Raw genomic sequence first — 17,827 nt, forward strand, 5'->3', positions numbered from 1 at the left:
TTTATCATATTTGTGGAAGCTATTTAAACTCCATTTATGTAACTATAAGCCATCTGGACAGGAAGGTGATAAAATTTGAACTTTTGACATTTTTTGTGCAATATGATGTGTGAAATGTACATAAAAAGTAAAATCCTCCTCAAATATGAAGTTATCACATCATAAATGCTAGAGGCAATAAATCAGGATACCCAAAACTGAACCACTTATGTCTCCAGTGAGTATGGCCACTGGGTAAAAAGCACCTTTGAAAAACTAGTTGAAAAATTGGATTTCCATGTTGGACCTCTATAACTTAAACTACAAGTCTAAATAACCTAGGTGTACTGAATTACAGTTAATTACAGTGTAGTATGATCCCAGAGTTGTTTTCTATAGGTCCAACATTCAGAAAATTTCTTCTAAGGCATGTTCTTGAATGAGCGAAGAGTCGAGGGCCTTTGCTGTGCCTTTGCAGGGAGAAATAACGAAGGTAGCTTTAACCGTGTTAATTTTCTGACAAAACAAACCGCTTTGCCATTTTCTTGGCAGAATTTTTTACCAGAATGGCTTTATCACCCATGGATATGAAACAGAATTTGATTATTTTGACAAGCAACAAATAATAGAGGAATAAAGGAAGTGGTACTTGCGTAAAATGAGTTATTGAATCCAGCAGGTACTGATATGAAAACGGGAAAGGTGAAAGTGAGTTCTGAGAATTTCTCCTACACTTGCTCTAAATACACAGCACGCCAGCAGAACAGTCTGTGACTTCTCGTTTGAGAGTCTTTATTTCCAGGAACGCGGAGTTATTCTTTGCATAATAAAGCAAAAAGCAATAGCTTTATTGAATTACACTGGCCCAGCACAGGATTAATACCAAAGGGAACCTCATCAGTCAACAGGCACGTTGGCATTTACCAATAGCAGATAAGAAAGAGGTTGCTGAGAAATCATCAACAAGACACATCTGAGGCTTTCAGTCTGTGGGGCTTTATATGTACTTTCGTTTAAGAAGAGATGGTAGCACCAAGTTAAAGATGTACAATAGAAAAAGCAATATATTCCTTTTAAAAAAGAAATTATCTTATTCATTACAATGAATAAATGAGGCTCCAGTTGTTGCAGAGATTTAATTTCATTTTAAACAAACAACTTTAAAGTGAATACTGACATGTGGAGATAAACTGGAAGAAAACTGCTTTCACAGCAGGACAAGGCCGTTGGCAGTTTCACTTAATGTTTTCTGGCTTGCACAATGCGTATTTGAGAGACTAATGGCAAAGGGTATTGTATAGCCTGTACAGTTGCACCCAGATGATATCCTGTTCCCCACTGAAACTTTGAAATGAGAACTGATAGTAACATTTGCAAATAGTCCGTGAGAAGTTTAAGACTGCAAATCTGAAGTTGGACCAAAGAAATGTGAGTTGCTTCAAGAAGAGATGATTTACCTTCCACACGTAAGCAGGGTGGGGAAGGGAGGATTTCCACTGCGGAAATAAAACTGTGTGGTTATCTGCCATCTCTCTAGACACGAAGAGATATAAAGCGTTTTCTAAGATTATGCTTTTATAAACTGATCTCTGGCAAGAGAAGTTACTTGAAAATACATCTGTAGAATGGAAACTTTTTTCTTTGCCTCCACTGCAGTTCTTTGCCCCTTGTGAAGCAGCTCTTTAACTGTCACAATGTATAATGTGTCATTTCAAGGTAAATTTTAAGCACTGAGTTCAGGGCCCTTGGGAGACTGCTTAAGGGATCAGGAGCGCAAGTGGTGTTCTCCTCAATCCCTTTAATGGCAGGGAATGAAGAGGGAATAAACAGAAAGACTCACCAGGTCAACACCTGGCTTCGAGACTGATGTGTTGTGCAGGGCTTCGGGTTCTTTGATCATGGGTTGCTTTTTACTGCACCAGGTTTGCTGGCATCTGATGGGGTACACCTGACAAGGGGAGGAGGATCCTTGCACAGGAGTTGTCAGGGCTCATTGATAGGGCTTTAAACTAGATTCGAAGAGGGAAGGGGATACAGTCTGGCTTGCTGGGACTAAACCTAAGAGCTGCATGACATTGTTAATCGGACAGTGTCCCAGAGAGTTACGTGGGTATGCTGCACCAGCAGAGACTGGGTGCACTATGTTTGGAGATAGGTCAGACCCAGTGGTCACTGGCCTGCCAGGTGTTGAGGCAGTGACAGGGAGAGGTCAAACAGGAGTCAGGCCTTCTCCCTTCAAGGAAAAGGCGAAGAGATCACTAGCCCAGTTAAAGTGCTTCTACACCAATGCACGCAGCATGGGCAACAAACAGGAAGAGCTGGAAGCCATTGTGCAAAAGGAAAACTATGGTATAATTACCATCACAGAGACATGGTGGGATGATACACACAACTGGAGTGCTGTGTTGGATGGCTACAAGCTCTTCAGGAGAGATAGGCCAGGCAGGAGAGGAGGGGGAGTGGTGCTGTACGTTAGGGAGGGTTTTGAATGTCTGGAGATCAGCAATGGTGATGAAAGGGTAGAATGCTTGTGGATCAAAATAAGGGGGAAGGCCAATAGGGCTGGCATCACAATGGGAGTCTGCTATAGAACACCCACTCAGGAAGAAGATGTAGGTGAAATATTCTACAAACAATTAGAGGAAGTCTCACAGTCACAGCCACTAGTTCTTGTGGGTGACTTCAACCTACCAGATATTTGCTGGAATTTGAATACAGCAGTGAGGAAACAGTCCAGGAGATTCCTAGAGTGTCTGGAAGACAACTTCCTGATACAGCTGGTGAGGGGACCAACTAGGGAAGGCTCCCTGCTGGACCTGCCGTTTACCAATAGAGAAGGGCTCATAGACGGTGTTAAGCTTGGAGGCTGTCTTGGTCATAGTGACCATGAAATAATAGAATTTTCAGTCACAGAAGCAGTAGGGAGAGGGGTCAGCAGAACTTCTGCCTTGGACTTCCAGAGGGCAGACTTCAACCTTCTTAGGAGACTCGTTGGAAGGGTCCCTTGGGAGTTGGTCCTGAAAGGCAAAGGGGTCCAGGAAGCTTGGACAATTCTCAGGAGGGAAATCTTCAGAGCCCAGGAGCAGGCTGTCCCAGTGAACCACAAGTTGAGCCGGAAGGGCAGAAGACCAGCCTGGCTGAACAGAGAGCTCTGGCTAGAGCTCAAGAAGAAAAAGAAAGACTATGACCTATGGAAGAAGGGGCTAATCACTCACGAAAACTACAAGGATTCTGTGAGACGATGCAGGGAGAAGATTAGAAAGGCAAAAGCCCAGCTGGAGCTTAATCTGGCAGCTAACATAAAAGACAATAAGAAAAGTTTCTATAAACACCTGAACAGTAAAAGGAGGGTTAGGGAGAATCTCCCCCCCTTGCTAAATGCAATGGGAGAAATAGTGACTGAGGATGAAGAAAAGGCTGAGGTACTCGATGCCTTCTTTGGTTCAGTCTTTAATGGTCAGACTAACTCACTGGGTGATATGCCTTTAGAACCAAATGGTGGAGATGGAGAGCTTTATCAAGGTTTCTTTCAAGAGGAAACGGTAAGCGAACTGCTGCATAGCCTAAATGTGCAAAAGTCTATGGGCCGGAGGAGATCCACCCAAGAGTTCTGAGGGAGCTGGCGAAAATGCTTACCAAGCCACTTTCCATCATTTACCAACAATCCTGGCTAACAGGGGAGGTACCAGCTGACTGGAGGTTGGCAAACGTGACACCGATCTACAAGAAAGGTAAGAGGGAAGACCCAGGGAACTACAGGCCTGTCAGTCTGACCTCAGTACCAGGTAAAATCATGGAGCAGATCATCCTTAGTGTTATCATGCAACATGTACAGGACAGTCAGACGATGAGACCCAGTCAACATGGATTTATGAAGGGCAGGTCTTGTTTGACCAACCTGATCTCCTTCTATGATAAAATGACCCGTTTAGTGGATGAGGGAAGAACTGTCGATGTTCTTTACCTTGATTTTAGCAAAGCCTTTGACACCATTTCCCATAACATTCTTCTGCAGAAGCTGGCTGCCTATGGCTTGGATGGGTGTACGCTTCGCTGGATCAAAAACTGGCTGGACAGCCAGGCCCAGAGAGTGGTGATGAATGGAGTTAAATCCAGCTGGCAGCCGGTCACCAGTGGTGCCCCACAGGGCTCAGTGTTGGGGCCTGTTCTCTTTAACATCTTTATCAATGATCTGGATGAAGGGATCGAGTGCACCCTCAGCAAGTTTGCAGATGACACTAAATTGGGAGGTAGTGTTGATCTGCCTGAGGGTCAGGAGGCTCTACAGAGGGACCTGGAAAGACTGGATCGATGGGCCGAGGCCAACTGTATGAAATTCAACAAGACCAGGTGCCAGGTCCTGCACTTGGGCCACAACAACCCCCTGCAGCTTTACAGGCTTGGCGAAGTGTGGCTGGAAAGCTGCACAGCAGAGAAGGACCTGGGGGTCCTGGTCGACAGCCGATTGAACATGAGCCAGCAGTGTGCCCAAGCAGCCAAGAAAGCCAATGGAATCCTGGCATGTATCAGAAACAGTGTGGCCAGCAGGAGCAGGGAAGTGATTGTCCCCCTATACTGAGGAGTACTGTACTCGCCCTATATTCAGGGTACTCACAGTACCCCTATACCTGGAGTACTGTGTCCAGTTTTGGGCCCTTCGCTTCAAGAAGGACATTGAGGTGCTGGAGCGGGTTCAGAGAAGGGCAACAAAACTAGTGAAGGGTTTAGAGAACTTGTCCTATGAGGAGCGCCTGAGGGAGCTGGGACTGTTTAGTCTGGAGAAGAGGAGGCTCATGGGGGGACCTTATCGCTCTCTACAACTACCTGAAAGGAAGTTGTAGGGAGATGGGGGTCGGTCTCTTCTCCCACGTTATGAATGACAGGATGAGAGGGAATGGCCTCAAGTTGCACCAGGGGAAATTTAGCTTAGATATCAGGAAAAAATTCTTTACAGAGAGGGTTGTGAAGTATTGGAACAGGCTGCCCAGGGAGGTGATGGAGTCCCCATCCCTGGAGGTGTTTAAAAACCGTGTGGATTTGGTGTTGAGGAACGTGCTTTAGGGACCCTGACAGTGCAGGGTGAATGATTGGACTCGATGATCTTGAAGGTCTCTTCCAACCAGACAATTCTATGATTCTATGATTAGATTCACATGAAATGTCATTAAATTAAATATTTTTTAGGCATTTAAAGGTAAATAACATTGATTTTTTGTAAGTTATCCTAAAAGACCAGTGAAAGGTGGTAACTTTACCAACTGGCCTCACTTAGGAATCGAACAAACTTACTGGATACTGTACCTGCATAACCAATGTGGTGAAAAGGTAGACATGTTTACTGGCATGATGTTCTTCTAGCTGGAAGATCAATAGAAAAGGGACCTTAATCAGATATCCTCTTCCTTTTGGTGACTTTCCAGTGATAACGTAAAGAAAACAGTAAACAGATTTTATGGAGTTTCTGAAATATTGAATAGGAATTTCTCTTTGGACTATAATAGAGCCCTGCTGAGATTCACATATCTTCCTTTGACAAAGTGTGAAGATAGTCTCTGTGATATATTGGTGATAGTCTCTGCGACTATGTTTTATGGCCATATGCATAGCTTTTCAAAGACCTCGTCATTTCTGATAGGAACCTCCTGCTACAATAGAGGTCTAGTCTGAATACATTTTAAGAGGTTGACTTGTTCAGTATTGATCCCAATACATGGGGTGATGCAAAGGAGTTAATGTGGCCACAGGACTAAATTCAATATTGCGTCATCAAATTTTGCCCACCATAATGCCATGATTTCAGCATAAAACATCCCATAAAATTAGTGGTGGAGTGATTCTGATAGTAATGATTTGTCCCTTTGACCCGGGTAAGTTAGAGTTCACAGAAACCATTGACTAAGAGATTCATTAATGGAAACTTCTTCTCAGATAGTTGAAAATAAAATGTTCAGGGAGAAAAAATTCTAAAGGGAGTTGAATGACGGTAAAATAGTATGGGATTGGAGATGCATAAATATATAGGCACAAAAGTAGTTTGCTGATATGTTAATTTATGGGCAGGTGATACAAAGTTTGTTAACATCTTTTTGTCTTCTGTTGAACTTTTTACTTGTCACAAATTTAAGATTCATTGGATTCACAGGTAGCAGCTAATACAGAGAATATTATTATTTGAATTTTACTAAATTGAAATGGGTAGGGTTAAGGTCTGATCTAAATTTTTTTTTTAATTAAAAACTAAATATAATGGACTTCTGCCAAAATGAAGTCGTGTTCAAAGTTACAGTAGATTCTAGCTGTCAAGGCTGACTGGCGAATGATTGCATTGGAGAGGAGGAACTCTAGGAATAGAGACAAGAAAAATGATCTACCAGAACAGATAAATAAAAAGAATAGGAAAAAAGCCAGTGACAGAAGAAGCACTGAGAATATAGTGCAAGGAAGCAAGTAGTGCAGAGTACCTGCTGAAAGATTTGTTTCGATAAACAAATAGAATAAATCCTTTTTTCATTGTTTATATTCTGATCAGCTGCTGTGATTTAAACTATAAAGCAAGCAGAAGTTTTATGCTTTTGGCAAATACAAAAACTGTAGCAGAAATAACTTGCTCTGTCTTCAGTTTCTCTTTGTAAATGAAACAGCATGTAGAAATTTGAATTTTGACTGCCTCTTTTGGTCAAAAAAGATAGCGTAACTGTTTATAGCTTGTTTATCTTGCAAGGGTTCACTAGGGAAGAATTCTAGAGTCAGTAACAGAGGATTTTCTAAATTCAGTAAGATTCATTTCATGGCTAAACCAATAGCGAATAAGAGCTAGGTGTGTGTGATAATGTCAGCAAGTTACTGGGAGGTATTTCTGTCAGTAAGAAAGAAATATGGACAAATTATGTTTGTCTTTGCCTCTTTGAAGATGTTTTTAAAATACATGGTGCTGTCTCAAGAGGTTAAGTGCATTTTTTGTCATAGAAAGAATGATTCATTGTGACTGGTTAAGGCATAGCTGTTATTCACTAGATACATGATATTCTTATAAAGGCATTTATTAATGACATTAATACTATATTTTTTTTGCATCCTCTGTGCATGTAGAACATTGTGCTAACATTGTGCTATATGGAGATAACAAATAGCAGATTTTCTTAAACAGATACCCAGGATAAGTATATAGCCATATTTGTGTATGGATGTAAGTCCTGCTAAAATGAAAAAGCAGCATCTCCTTTGAGCTACCTGTAGGAGCTTTAGATTCCCTTCACACATTAGCTTTTGATATACAGTGAGCAGAAAAAAGAGAAATATATAGAGGGAAGCATCAGTGGGCAATAAGTATGATAGCTATCATATAAATACTGTTCTTGTGTGATGATTAACAAGAAGGCTGCATTGGAGTTCAAACTAAGATGAGTATTTAATGTTATGACAGGTGAGTTAATAAACGTTGAAGAAAAATTCTAAGGCAAGAGAAATCTACATATCTTTCTGTAGACTCCTAATTCATAATATTTAAGCAGCTATACTGATCAAGTAGCTAAATCTTTCAACAAGCTGACATTTTCCATGCCAGTTTATCAGTCAGAAAACTCAAGGATGTTGCTTTTCAACTTCAGCTTTGAAGGGTCAGATGTTCTTACAATAAATTCTACATTTTCTTCAGAGTAAAAGAAGAAAAAGCTGATGAAAGCATACATATCTTGTTATGTTTAGCCTCAGAATGGCTTCCTAGTGGATTCCTGAAGATCTTTGCTTAAAAGCACAGGACTTGCATTATACACTAGTTATAAGAAGATTTATATATAACCCCCTACAGAATTCTTTTATACTTTTTTCCATTTATCTAAATTGATTGGTATCACTATGTTGATTAGAAAAGTAATTAATAAGTTGTGACTCAAACTGTCTATGTGGCATGATCATGAGGCAAATTTAGGCATAATTTCAAGTCATAAGCATCTTTAAACAAAGCAATTTCCCGTTGTGTTCTGGAAAGATGGTTTATGTAGTATTTAAAATCTCAGTAAACTCTTCTCCCTAGAATTTTTTAATTAAAAAAAAAATACTTTCACTATTATAATCAAAGGTCAATTCAAAATTTCATCTCACAATTTGAATACCTCCAAGTTTTCCTTTTTTGAACTGCTTTGTCTGCTTTCTTGGTTCTTTCTTTGTTGTATCTGTATTAGACCACATATTGCTGGTTTGAGCGAATTAGTGGAATCAATTTGATTCTTCAGTCAGAAGCATCTGGCATTCAAAGGTGTCTCAGCAAAATATGCCAGCTCACTCAACTCATAAGAAAAAAAGCTGACTAAAAAAAATTCTTATTGCTGATCTGTCTCCTGACTTGGGAAAAAAAAGCCCACAGCTTGTTAGTTATGGTTTTATTGCCATAAAAGACAATTAAAAGTGTTTCTATAAATACATTAGCAGCAAAAGTGGGGCTAAGGAGAATCTCCATGCTTTATTGGATGCAGGAGAAACATAGTGACAAAGGATGAGGAAAAGGCTGGAGTGCTTATTGCCTTCTTTGCCTCAATCTTTAATGACAAGACCAGTTGTTCTCTGGGTACTCAGCCCCCTGAGTTGGAAGACAAGGAAGGGGAGCTGAACGAAGCCCCCATAACTCAAGGGGAAATGGTTAGTGACCTGCTACACCACTTAGACACACACAAGTCTACAGGGCTGGATGGGATCCACCCAAAGATACTGAAGGAGCTGGCAGCAGTGCTCACCGAGCCAGTTCCCATCATTCCTCAGCAGTCCTGGCTAAATGGGGAGGTCCCAGTTGACAGGAAGTTAGCAAAGGTCATGCCCATCTGCAAGAAGGGCCAGAAGGGGCCTGGGGAACTACAGGCATGTCAGTCTGACCTCAGTGCCAGGAGAGGCTATGGAGAAGATCATCTTGAGTGCCATCACACAGCACGTACTGGATAACCAGGTGATCAGACCCAGTCAGCATGGGTTTAGTAAAGGCAGGTCCTGTTTGACTGATCTGATCTCCTTCTGTGACAAGGTGACCTGCTCAGTGGATGAGGGAGAGGCTGTGGATGTTGTCTACCTTTAGTAGTAGTCTTTAGTAAAGACTTTGACACCATTTCCCACAGTATTCTCCTGGAGAAACTGGCTGCTCATGTCCTGGATGTGTGTACTCTTCACTGGGTAAAATCTGGCTGGATGGCTGGGCCCAAAGAGTGGTGGTGAATGGAGTTAAATGCAGTTGGGGTGGCCAGTCACAAGTGGTGTTTCCCCAGAGCTCAGTACTGGGGCCAGTTCTGTTTAACATTTTTATCAATGATCTGGACAAGGGGATTGAGTGCACCCTCAGTAAGTTTGCAATGGCACCAATTTGGGTGAGAGAGTTGATCTGCTTGAGGGTAGGAAGAGTCTACAGACGCATCTGGACAGGGTGGGTCAATGGGCCAAGGCCAACTGTATGAGCTTCAACAAGGCTTTCAGGTCCTGCACATGGGTCACCACAACCCCATGCAGTGCTGCAGGCTTGGGGAGGAATGGCTGGAAAGCTGCCTTCCAGGTGGAAAAGGACCTGGAGTTGTTGGTTGACAGCTGGTTGAATATGAGACAGCAGTGTGTCCAGGTGGCCAAGAAGGCCAACAGCATCCTGGCATGTACCAGAAATGGTGTGGCCAGCAGGACTAAAGAAATGATCGTCCCACTGTACTCGGCACTGGTGAGGCCACACCTCGGATACTGTGTTCAGTTTTGGGCCCCTCACTACAAGGAGACATGGAGGTGCTGGAGTGTGAGAGAAGGGCAACAGAGCTGGTGAAGAGTCTGGAGCACAAGTGTGATGGGGAGCAGCTGAGGAACCTGGGGGTGTTCAGCCTGGAGAAAAGGAGGCTCAGGGGAGACTTTATCGCTCTCTACAACTGCCTGAAAGAAGGTTGTAGCAAGGTAGGGGTCAGTCTCTTCTGCCAAGTAACAAGTAATAGGAGAAGACAAAATGGCCTCAAGTTGCTCCAGGGGAGGTTTAGATTGGATAACAGGACAAACTTCTTCATGGAAAGGGTTGTCAAGCATTGAAACAGGCTGCCCAGGGAAGTGGTGGAGTCACCATCCCTGGAGGTATTTAAAAGACGTGTAGGTGTGGCACTTAGGGACATGTTTAGTGGTGGACTTGGCAGTGCTGGGTTAATGGTTGGACTCGGTGATCTTCAAAGTCTCTTCCAACCTAAAAGATTCTATGATTCCGTGAAATCACTGGTCTCATTTTTCAGCTTTGTACGTCCTGTGGGTTGCTCTGTTAAGATTGTGCACTACCCAGACTGAATGGTTTACAATGTGTCAGATTATAGGAATTCAGAGCAGAGTAAAATGACATATTTGAATTTTACAACATTATCAAGTCATTCAGAGCTGGGTGGAAAGCAGTGATTTTCCACTGGGGTAGATTTTGAAGGCTGATTGAACCACTAGAAAGATGCAGCCTAGAAATTCAGGCTCTCCCATCTTTCTCCTGCAGAGGTTGCTGAGGACATGGGTAGCCAAACTGGCATAAAACAATGACACTTTCAAGTGTAATTTTACCTAAATCAGTTTTACAGAAACTTTCAGTTTTGCAAACCAGAAATTTGAATTACAAGTGTTTCATTGGTTTTGGCTCTGGTCATTTGTTGTGACTGTTAACATCGGAAGCATATTCCAGAAATATGTGAGAAGCTGAGGTCTTGAACATTAGCACAAGTCAAAGCCATTGAGTTACATTGGTTCAAAGAGAGGTTTAAACACATCATGATCCTTCAGCTGTCAGAATGTTTTATAATGATTTTGAAAAACATTTAGAAGTATATATTATGTAAGCTGTTACCACTCAAATCTATGAAAATCAATAGTTAGCTTTGAAAATATAGGTGTCTGTATCTTAGCAGGGCTGAGATTTTGTTTTGAGGAACAGATTTCTTCTCAATTTCATTTTATACTGAAAAACAAAGGCAACTGTATGCAGCTGCCACTTTTTTTTTATTTTGTATAACTAAATAGAGTTCTATTATGTCATGTGACTAAATATATCAGTTAGAGGAGTTAAGCAGTAATAATTTTTGACTGTGATTCTACAGAAGCAGTACGATTTACTTCTGATTAATATTTAGTAAATAAATTCCTATTATATACTGTGTGCATTTTGAATTGAATAAACAAATTCAACAGTTTGTAAACTTGCTTGAATTTTTTTAATGGCTACATAGAATTCAGGAAGACAGTCAAATGTCATTATGCAGAGGAAGATCAGATTTCAGTATCTGTAAATGTTATTGTTTGAAATATTCAGATACAGTTTGCAGTTTGATTTGATTAATACTATCTATTACTGTGAACTTGAATTACTTGGAAATTCTTGTAACCATGTTTTTGTTTATTTTGAAGGAAATGAAGTATTGAATCATGATGAACAAAGTTCTCTATTAGAACAGATAAATAATAAACAGCCCACCCTGATTGAAACAATCTTCACAGTATTGTCTTACTGCACTTTATCACCCAAATCACTTGGCATTGCTTTTGAGACCTACATGGGAAAAGAGCAGTTGTGGAATTGCTTGTACAATATGACAGGTATTTAATATATTAATAAGTATTTAAAATCTGATGTTAAACCTTGTCATTTTTCAGACATGTACTGCATATTATTTTTAGTTTAATAAATGAAATGAAATTATGGTACCTTATTTCAAAATTATAGTTTAATTTAAGTATTTTGAGAAATCAGGTCACTGTAGGAGTGGTGAAAATTTTGAAGAACAGAGAGGTTACAGAGTGGTGTGATCAACCAGGATTCTGATTTCCTTAAGTGTCTGTCTTACCAGCAGGCTAGGGCAGATAGTTTCTGTAGCTCTGTAGCAATACAGGTTCTTTGTCTCTGTGCGTTTAATAACTCCTGACATTTTCCACGATTTAAAAGTAAGAAATGATTAAAGGAGAATGGAAAAATTAAAGGAAGAATACTATTGAGGGAGACGTAATCTGATGGGCATGCAGAGTCTGCTGTCAATAGGCAGACGGGCTTCTAATTTTCCATGGAGAAAGAGCCACCCTCACACTTATGGCAGCTAATGCTGCCCCCAAATAAAAGCAGTATTCAACCAGAAAAGAGAGGTGAGGTTTAGAAGGATGATCTTCAAATGATGGCTAAAATGCAGGAAAGCTCAAAATAAAAGAAAAGAAGAAAATGGGAGAATGTAAGAAAAGAAATAGAATTATGAACATCACAAAATAGAAAACAATGGTGGTAGAAGTGTCCCGGTATTCCCAGAGAAAAATGGGCTTGCAAAATGTAGAAGTCTGAGGTGTAAGAGGAAGAAAAATACAGAAATGTTGCATTGAAGCTTCCAGAAGGGCCATGCAAAGAATAAAACTTAGATCGGCAGAAAGTACAGACAAGCTAATGTGTAAGCAAAGGACCTCACATGTCAAAAGACATCTCCGATACGTCCTGCAGCACTCTGCCTACCAACTGCTGCGCCGTTGCAACGGAGGAACTGCAATTCTCTGTGGTATTAAGAATGTGGAGAAGATTGATACTTGTTGTAATGTCAATAACTGTATTTAGGATGGTCTATTTTCAACATGCAGTCTGTGATAACACGCTATGTCTCAGTTGATGACTATTATTTGTATGCATTTTTGGTGCCAAAAAATTTTTGGTTTTCCTTTGCTGTTCTCTGGTATAACTGTTCGGGTACCTAATGAATGCAATTTCGTTAATACTATCAGGACAAGGAAGTAGGAAAAAATGGGTATATGTTTGCTTTATAGATGTCTAACAAGTGATTAAATGTACTCCATATAAAAAGAAAGACATCAGTCACCTTAAATTAAATTTTTACAAATATATTGATGGAGAAATGAGGATGAAAGAAATAAATTAAATTGTATTTTTGTCAGTACTGTGTTAAGATGTTACAAGATGCTACACTGTTTTGCTTTATACTCTTTAATTTGTAACAGACTGATAGGTCTAAGTTACTGTGAATCACAGTGTTTTTACTTTTCTTTCCATAAGAATTCTGAAACACTTCTTGCTGAAACAGATTTGCACAAATGACTACACTTACTGAATATTTAATAATTCTTCCTTCTGAAGTTTCCAGTTGTGGTGACTCGGAGCCAGAGGTTATCAGATGCTTGAAGTTGACTTTGATTAATTCAGTCAAGGGTATAGTGAAGCAGATAATTTCTTTGATGCATTCATGGGAGGCAACAGAAAACTATGGCACGTACCAGCACAAGCAAATAGTTCCTGAAAGTTTACTGAAAACAGTTCCAAAGGAATGGAATTACACTCCTCGGGAAATGAAGAGAAAAGAGTCTGGGAAATGTGGGTGAAATTTAGACTGTTTTTTAAGTTTGTCATTAAAACTTGTTACCCCTTTAATGTGCACATATCAAAATTGAACAGTTAGAGTTCATGCGTGTTGCACTTTGACAATGAACAAAACAATTCCCGAACATCCTTTTTTAAAAAAACTAGTTAGCATTAAAATTCAATTATTCTTTCTTGAGGCTTACACCCATGCATACACAAACAAGCTTTTTAAAATAAATATAATAATTTTAAAATAAATAATGCTGGCTGAGAGGTAAAGCGTAGTGACAAATTAAATTGGCTATGTGACACCTAGAACAAATCTGGCTTTTTTTTTTTTTTCAAATGAGAATTCAAGTGCAAGGAGTCAAGGATTTTCTTGGTTTGTTTGCGTTTTGTTTTGTTTTGGTTTTTTTTTAATCTTGACTTGACTCCATATTGTGGATCACCTTTTGGTATATTTTTTCTTTTTAGATATGTCTTGTTTTTCGAGCAGCATGCTTTCTGTAGTTACTTCTATAGCTACTTTTAATATCTGGACTGTTTAAAATGCCGTGCTATGTGGCGTGCATGCTTACATGAAAGTTGAAAATGGAAGTTTTGTAGATTTGAACACAGAAAGGGATTGATATAAAACTAAAGATTATGTGTGTATGTATTATCCTGTGACAGTTGAAAATATATTACAGTACAATTTGAAGACAACTTTTTTACCCTGCAGAATACCTGGGTGTTGTGTTTTTTCATTTATTCTGTAATAACTGTGCACAGCAGGACTAATTGTTAAGAGAGTTACAGTCTGAATTCTAAATTTTTTAGGTTCTCTGTTTTTAATTCATGTTATTGTTTAGATTTTGTGTAATTTATGTGGAGGAAGCACAATAAAGTCAAGCTATAGTGTGGAGTAGTTAAGCTTTTTACCCATTTTCAGTACAAAAGAAAGTTAGAAATTATCATGCAACATGCTGTGATAGAACTAGAATGTTAATGTTAATCATATCTTCTTTTCTTTCTTTTTTTAAGGCTTCACAAGGCTTGCAGCTCAGGCAGTATCTATTGTAATCAGCAAGTTACCTACAGTGATTGCATGTTTGCCTCCCCCAATTAAGTACTTCTTTTTTCTGGCTGAGAGAAAAATGTCAAGAAACTTTGCTGAATTGAAGAAAGCTGGTCTGCTTGTCTGGAACTTGATTGTAATTATATGTCGAATATTTGAGGATGGAAATACTGCAGAACTTTTAACAGGTGCAACACTTGACAGATGGAGCAAAGAAAAACTCAGTTTAGTTCGTGTGTGCCTAGAAAGTATTATGGGAAAACAGAAAAGTGGTCCTAAGCAAGTGACCCAGAAGGTTATACAAAGCATTGAACAGCAAAGACCAAACTGGATTGAAAGCCAGTTGCTGAAGGCAAGAAAATTGAGCACAGAATGGTAAGAATGTACTATTTTTCAAATACTGTTGTTTGTTCTTTGTTTTGCTGGATTATTGGCTATTGTTCAATTTAAAAAAAAAAAAAAAAAGATGAACAGTGATCTTACACAAAATGGATTAGTTCTTTATGTTCATGGCTTTCTAGCATGATTTCAGATCCTAATTGCATTGTTGAAACAGTAAACCACTGTTGTTTCATTGAAACAATGTCTTCATACTACTTAGAGATTTCGCATTTGTGGACAATTTAGTTGGTGTATCTTTCAGAATGTGAACAGGTACACTGACTAGAAGGCACCACAATATATTTACAAATTAATTTTACTATGGTGATTAAATTAAGAGAGACTATGAAAAGCTTTCAGTGTTCATCTATGATGAAAAAGTAAGCATACTTTGATTTAAAACATAACAAACCTTGAGGGCAAGTAGGATATATCAAAACAGGACAAGGAGAGTACCCTGCTGTGCCTTTCTGAGGAAATATCAACCTTCCCTGCAGATTTGACATTAAGGTCTGAGTGTTTTAAATCCTTATAATGATTTTTCAAGGAGTTGTGTACGTGTCAATGTGTTCTTAGTCCAGTCTGTTTTAATGTTGAAGTTGTGTACCATTCTGTAAAAATACTAATTATCAACTTTCCAGTATTAGATTTATTGGAGTTACACGACTCACTGAATTAAATTGTTGACTACTGAAAGTAAGATTGCTTTTTTTTAACAAATGTTCTTGAAGGTTGCGGTCATTGCTATCCTGACAGTAACTGTCCATATAAACAAAGGATATAGCGATTGTTAAGTCGGAATCACTGGTGTCAGTGAATAGACTTTCATGTAGTGCTTTAAGGGACAGTATCCTGTTTCTGCCAGTAGTCACTTGACATGAGTAGCACTAAGCAGTAATAGTGTCACATGAATGCTCATTGACATTGACCTTTGTGATCTTTACATTTCCATTTAATACTAATTTACAAGCTCTAATCCAGTGATTAAAAGATTGAAGCCAGATGCCAGTGACTGAAAGAGTCATAGAATAAAAACTTCATAATGATAATGTACAAATTGATATTTAACAGAATGGTTCCATAATACAATTTCTAATGTCACTGAGAAAATAGGTATTTCTTAAATACTAAAAATGCAGGGTAAGACAATACTGTGGATAACCTCTAAAAACTAAAACTTTAGTACGTGCACTTCTTCTAAAGCCGAGAATTTTGAACTAATATACTACTCTAGATTTTTTTTTTCTAACATACCATGAAAATGCTGTATTGTCCATTAGGTATCAGACTAATGTGGGAAAATGTTTTCTGTATGTGTTCAGTGTCAACCAAAGTGAGAACCAGTGTGTGACTAGGGCTTCTAATTTTGAGCTTAAGAAACTGAAGGATACATTATCTGCTCTCCAAGTGAGTAGTTTTATGATGCCGTTATGAAACTAAGTCTCCTGACTTCAGTGGGATTTCTGCAATAGAAGTCTAGCATAAATGTTATTTTTCCATTTTATGTTCAAATATCATGAGTCAATTTCTGGGAAAAACAATAATCTATTTAATAAATAGCTGAGCTATGCAATGTAGAGATAAAATACTATTGTAAATGCAAATTATAAAACTAATATATTAAAGCTGAAATTCAATTATCAATTAAACTAAGTAATGATCACATAATCACTAAACTAAAAGCAGATCTTTCAAGAGGAGACTTGTGATGTTTACGTGATTTGTTTGAAATAGGAATGGTTATATTCAAAAGTCTAAGTTGGTGTAAAACTATGTTCTGTATAACCTTTTTCCTAATTAAAGGATTTTGTGGCTAAATGTATGCACATGCATATATATATATATAGAGAGAGATTGATTTATAAATGTTTATAGACTTCTAATAGATACAATATGTGGAAGAAAATAAATATTGTAAAATCCAAAAATTTATTTGTGATTCACCTACACAGTTGTGGAAACATATTTGAAGTCCACTGGATTTTTATAAAAGAATGTCTTGATTTTATGTTATTTTTATCAGGACTGCTAGCTACATAGAAAGTCTAAATATTATATAAGTTCTTCCACTGTGGCACACAAATTTAACTTAGCTTTTAGGAGAATTAAAAAAAAAAATATTTCAGTGAAAGGTTCAGAAAGTGGCAGTTGTATGCATTGCCTGTCTTGTGTACTGCCTGAAAGCATTACTATTCATTAAAATAACCTTCACTTTATGGTAGCACCAGAGCTGTAAACAGTCACGTTAGATTCTGAAGAACACATGTCCCAGGAAGAAAAGAAATGTCTGTCTTTGCAAAGTAATTTGTCGCGTTGCAGATTATTGTTTTTCATCATGGTGACCCTGACTTGGCTGGCTGGGTGCATATACAGATTAAGATGAATGCAGTTATTCCTTGGCTGAGGTCTGCCTCTTTCAGGGCACATTCTTCCTAATGACATGATTGATAGGCAGTCCCAAATCCAGAGAGGAACTCATTAATCATAGCACTGACTGAATCCAATCATCTGCTTCACCTGCACAGTGACGGACAGGAAAGGATACAATTTGGGCACTGACACTGATATACTCCTTTGTCAGAGGTCCTCAACTTTTTCAATGTCAGTCGCGAAGAAGTTTGACGAGAAATTCAGGTTGTATCTATATGTGGCATTGAAAGATCAGCCTTAAGTGTGCTTTAATTTTGAAGATCAATTTCTTTGAAGCTTTTCTGTAAAATACACCATAATAACAGAGTATCACTTACTTCCATTCAGCAAAGAACAAAATTATAGTTTATATTTTGAAACTGTTTGCTCTGTAGGACATTCTGAAGCTGCATGTGGAAGCAATATCAGCTTTAATGTCCAGCAGCTGTGTAGCATTTAAGTGAGCCTGCAGGTCAAACAGCAACTTTCAGCAGAACTAACTTTATAATCATGGCACACTTTCAACAGTAAATTGCAACTTACAGCTGACTGTACTAAAGTATTTTGGGTTTTTTTGTCCTTAATTCTAAAAAAAATAAAATGTTGGGGTTTTTTTTTTTGTAATTCAGAAATCTTCTTTGGTAAATTTTAAATTAATCCAATCATGACTGTAGGAGGGATAA

General features: G+C 38.7%; 1 protein-coding gene across 1 annotated transcript in view; it reads left to right on the plus strand.

Annotated features, from left to right (window-relative positions):
* Positions 1 to 17,827, plus strand: part of KIAA0825 (KIAA0825 ortholog) — a 241,253-nt gene that overhangs the window by 84,550 nt on the left and 138,876 nt on the right. The window contains exons 13-15 of the mRNA XM_086629541.1: positions 11,359 to 11,547; positions 13,076 to 13,309; positions 14,321 to 14,729. Of these exons, the coding sequence (XP_086485667.1) occupies positions 11,359 to 11,547; positions 13,076 to 13,309; positions 14,321 to 14,729 (832 nt within the window). The remainder of the gene's footprint in view (positions 1 to 11,358; positions 11,548 to 13,075; positions 13,310 to 14,320; positions 14,730 to 17,827) is intronic.

Source organism: Tauraco erythrolophus, chromosome Z (genome assembly GCF_009769465.1).
Source record: "Tauraco erythrolophus isolate bTauEry1 chromosome Z, bTauEry1.pri, whole genome shotgun sequence".
NCBI classification, from domain to species: domain Eukaryota; kingdom Metazoa; phylum Chordata; class Aves; order Musophagiformes; family Musophagidae; genus Tauraco; species Tauraco erythrolophus.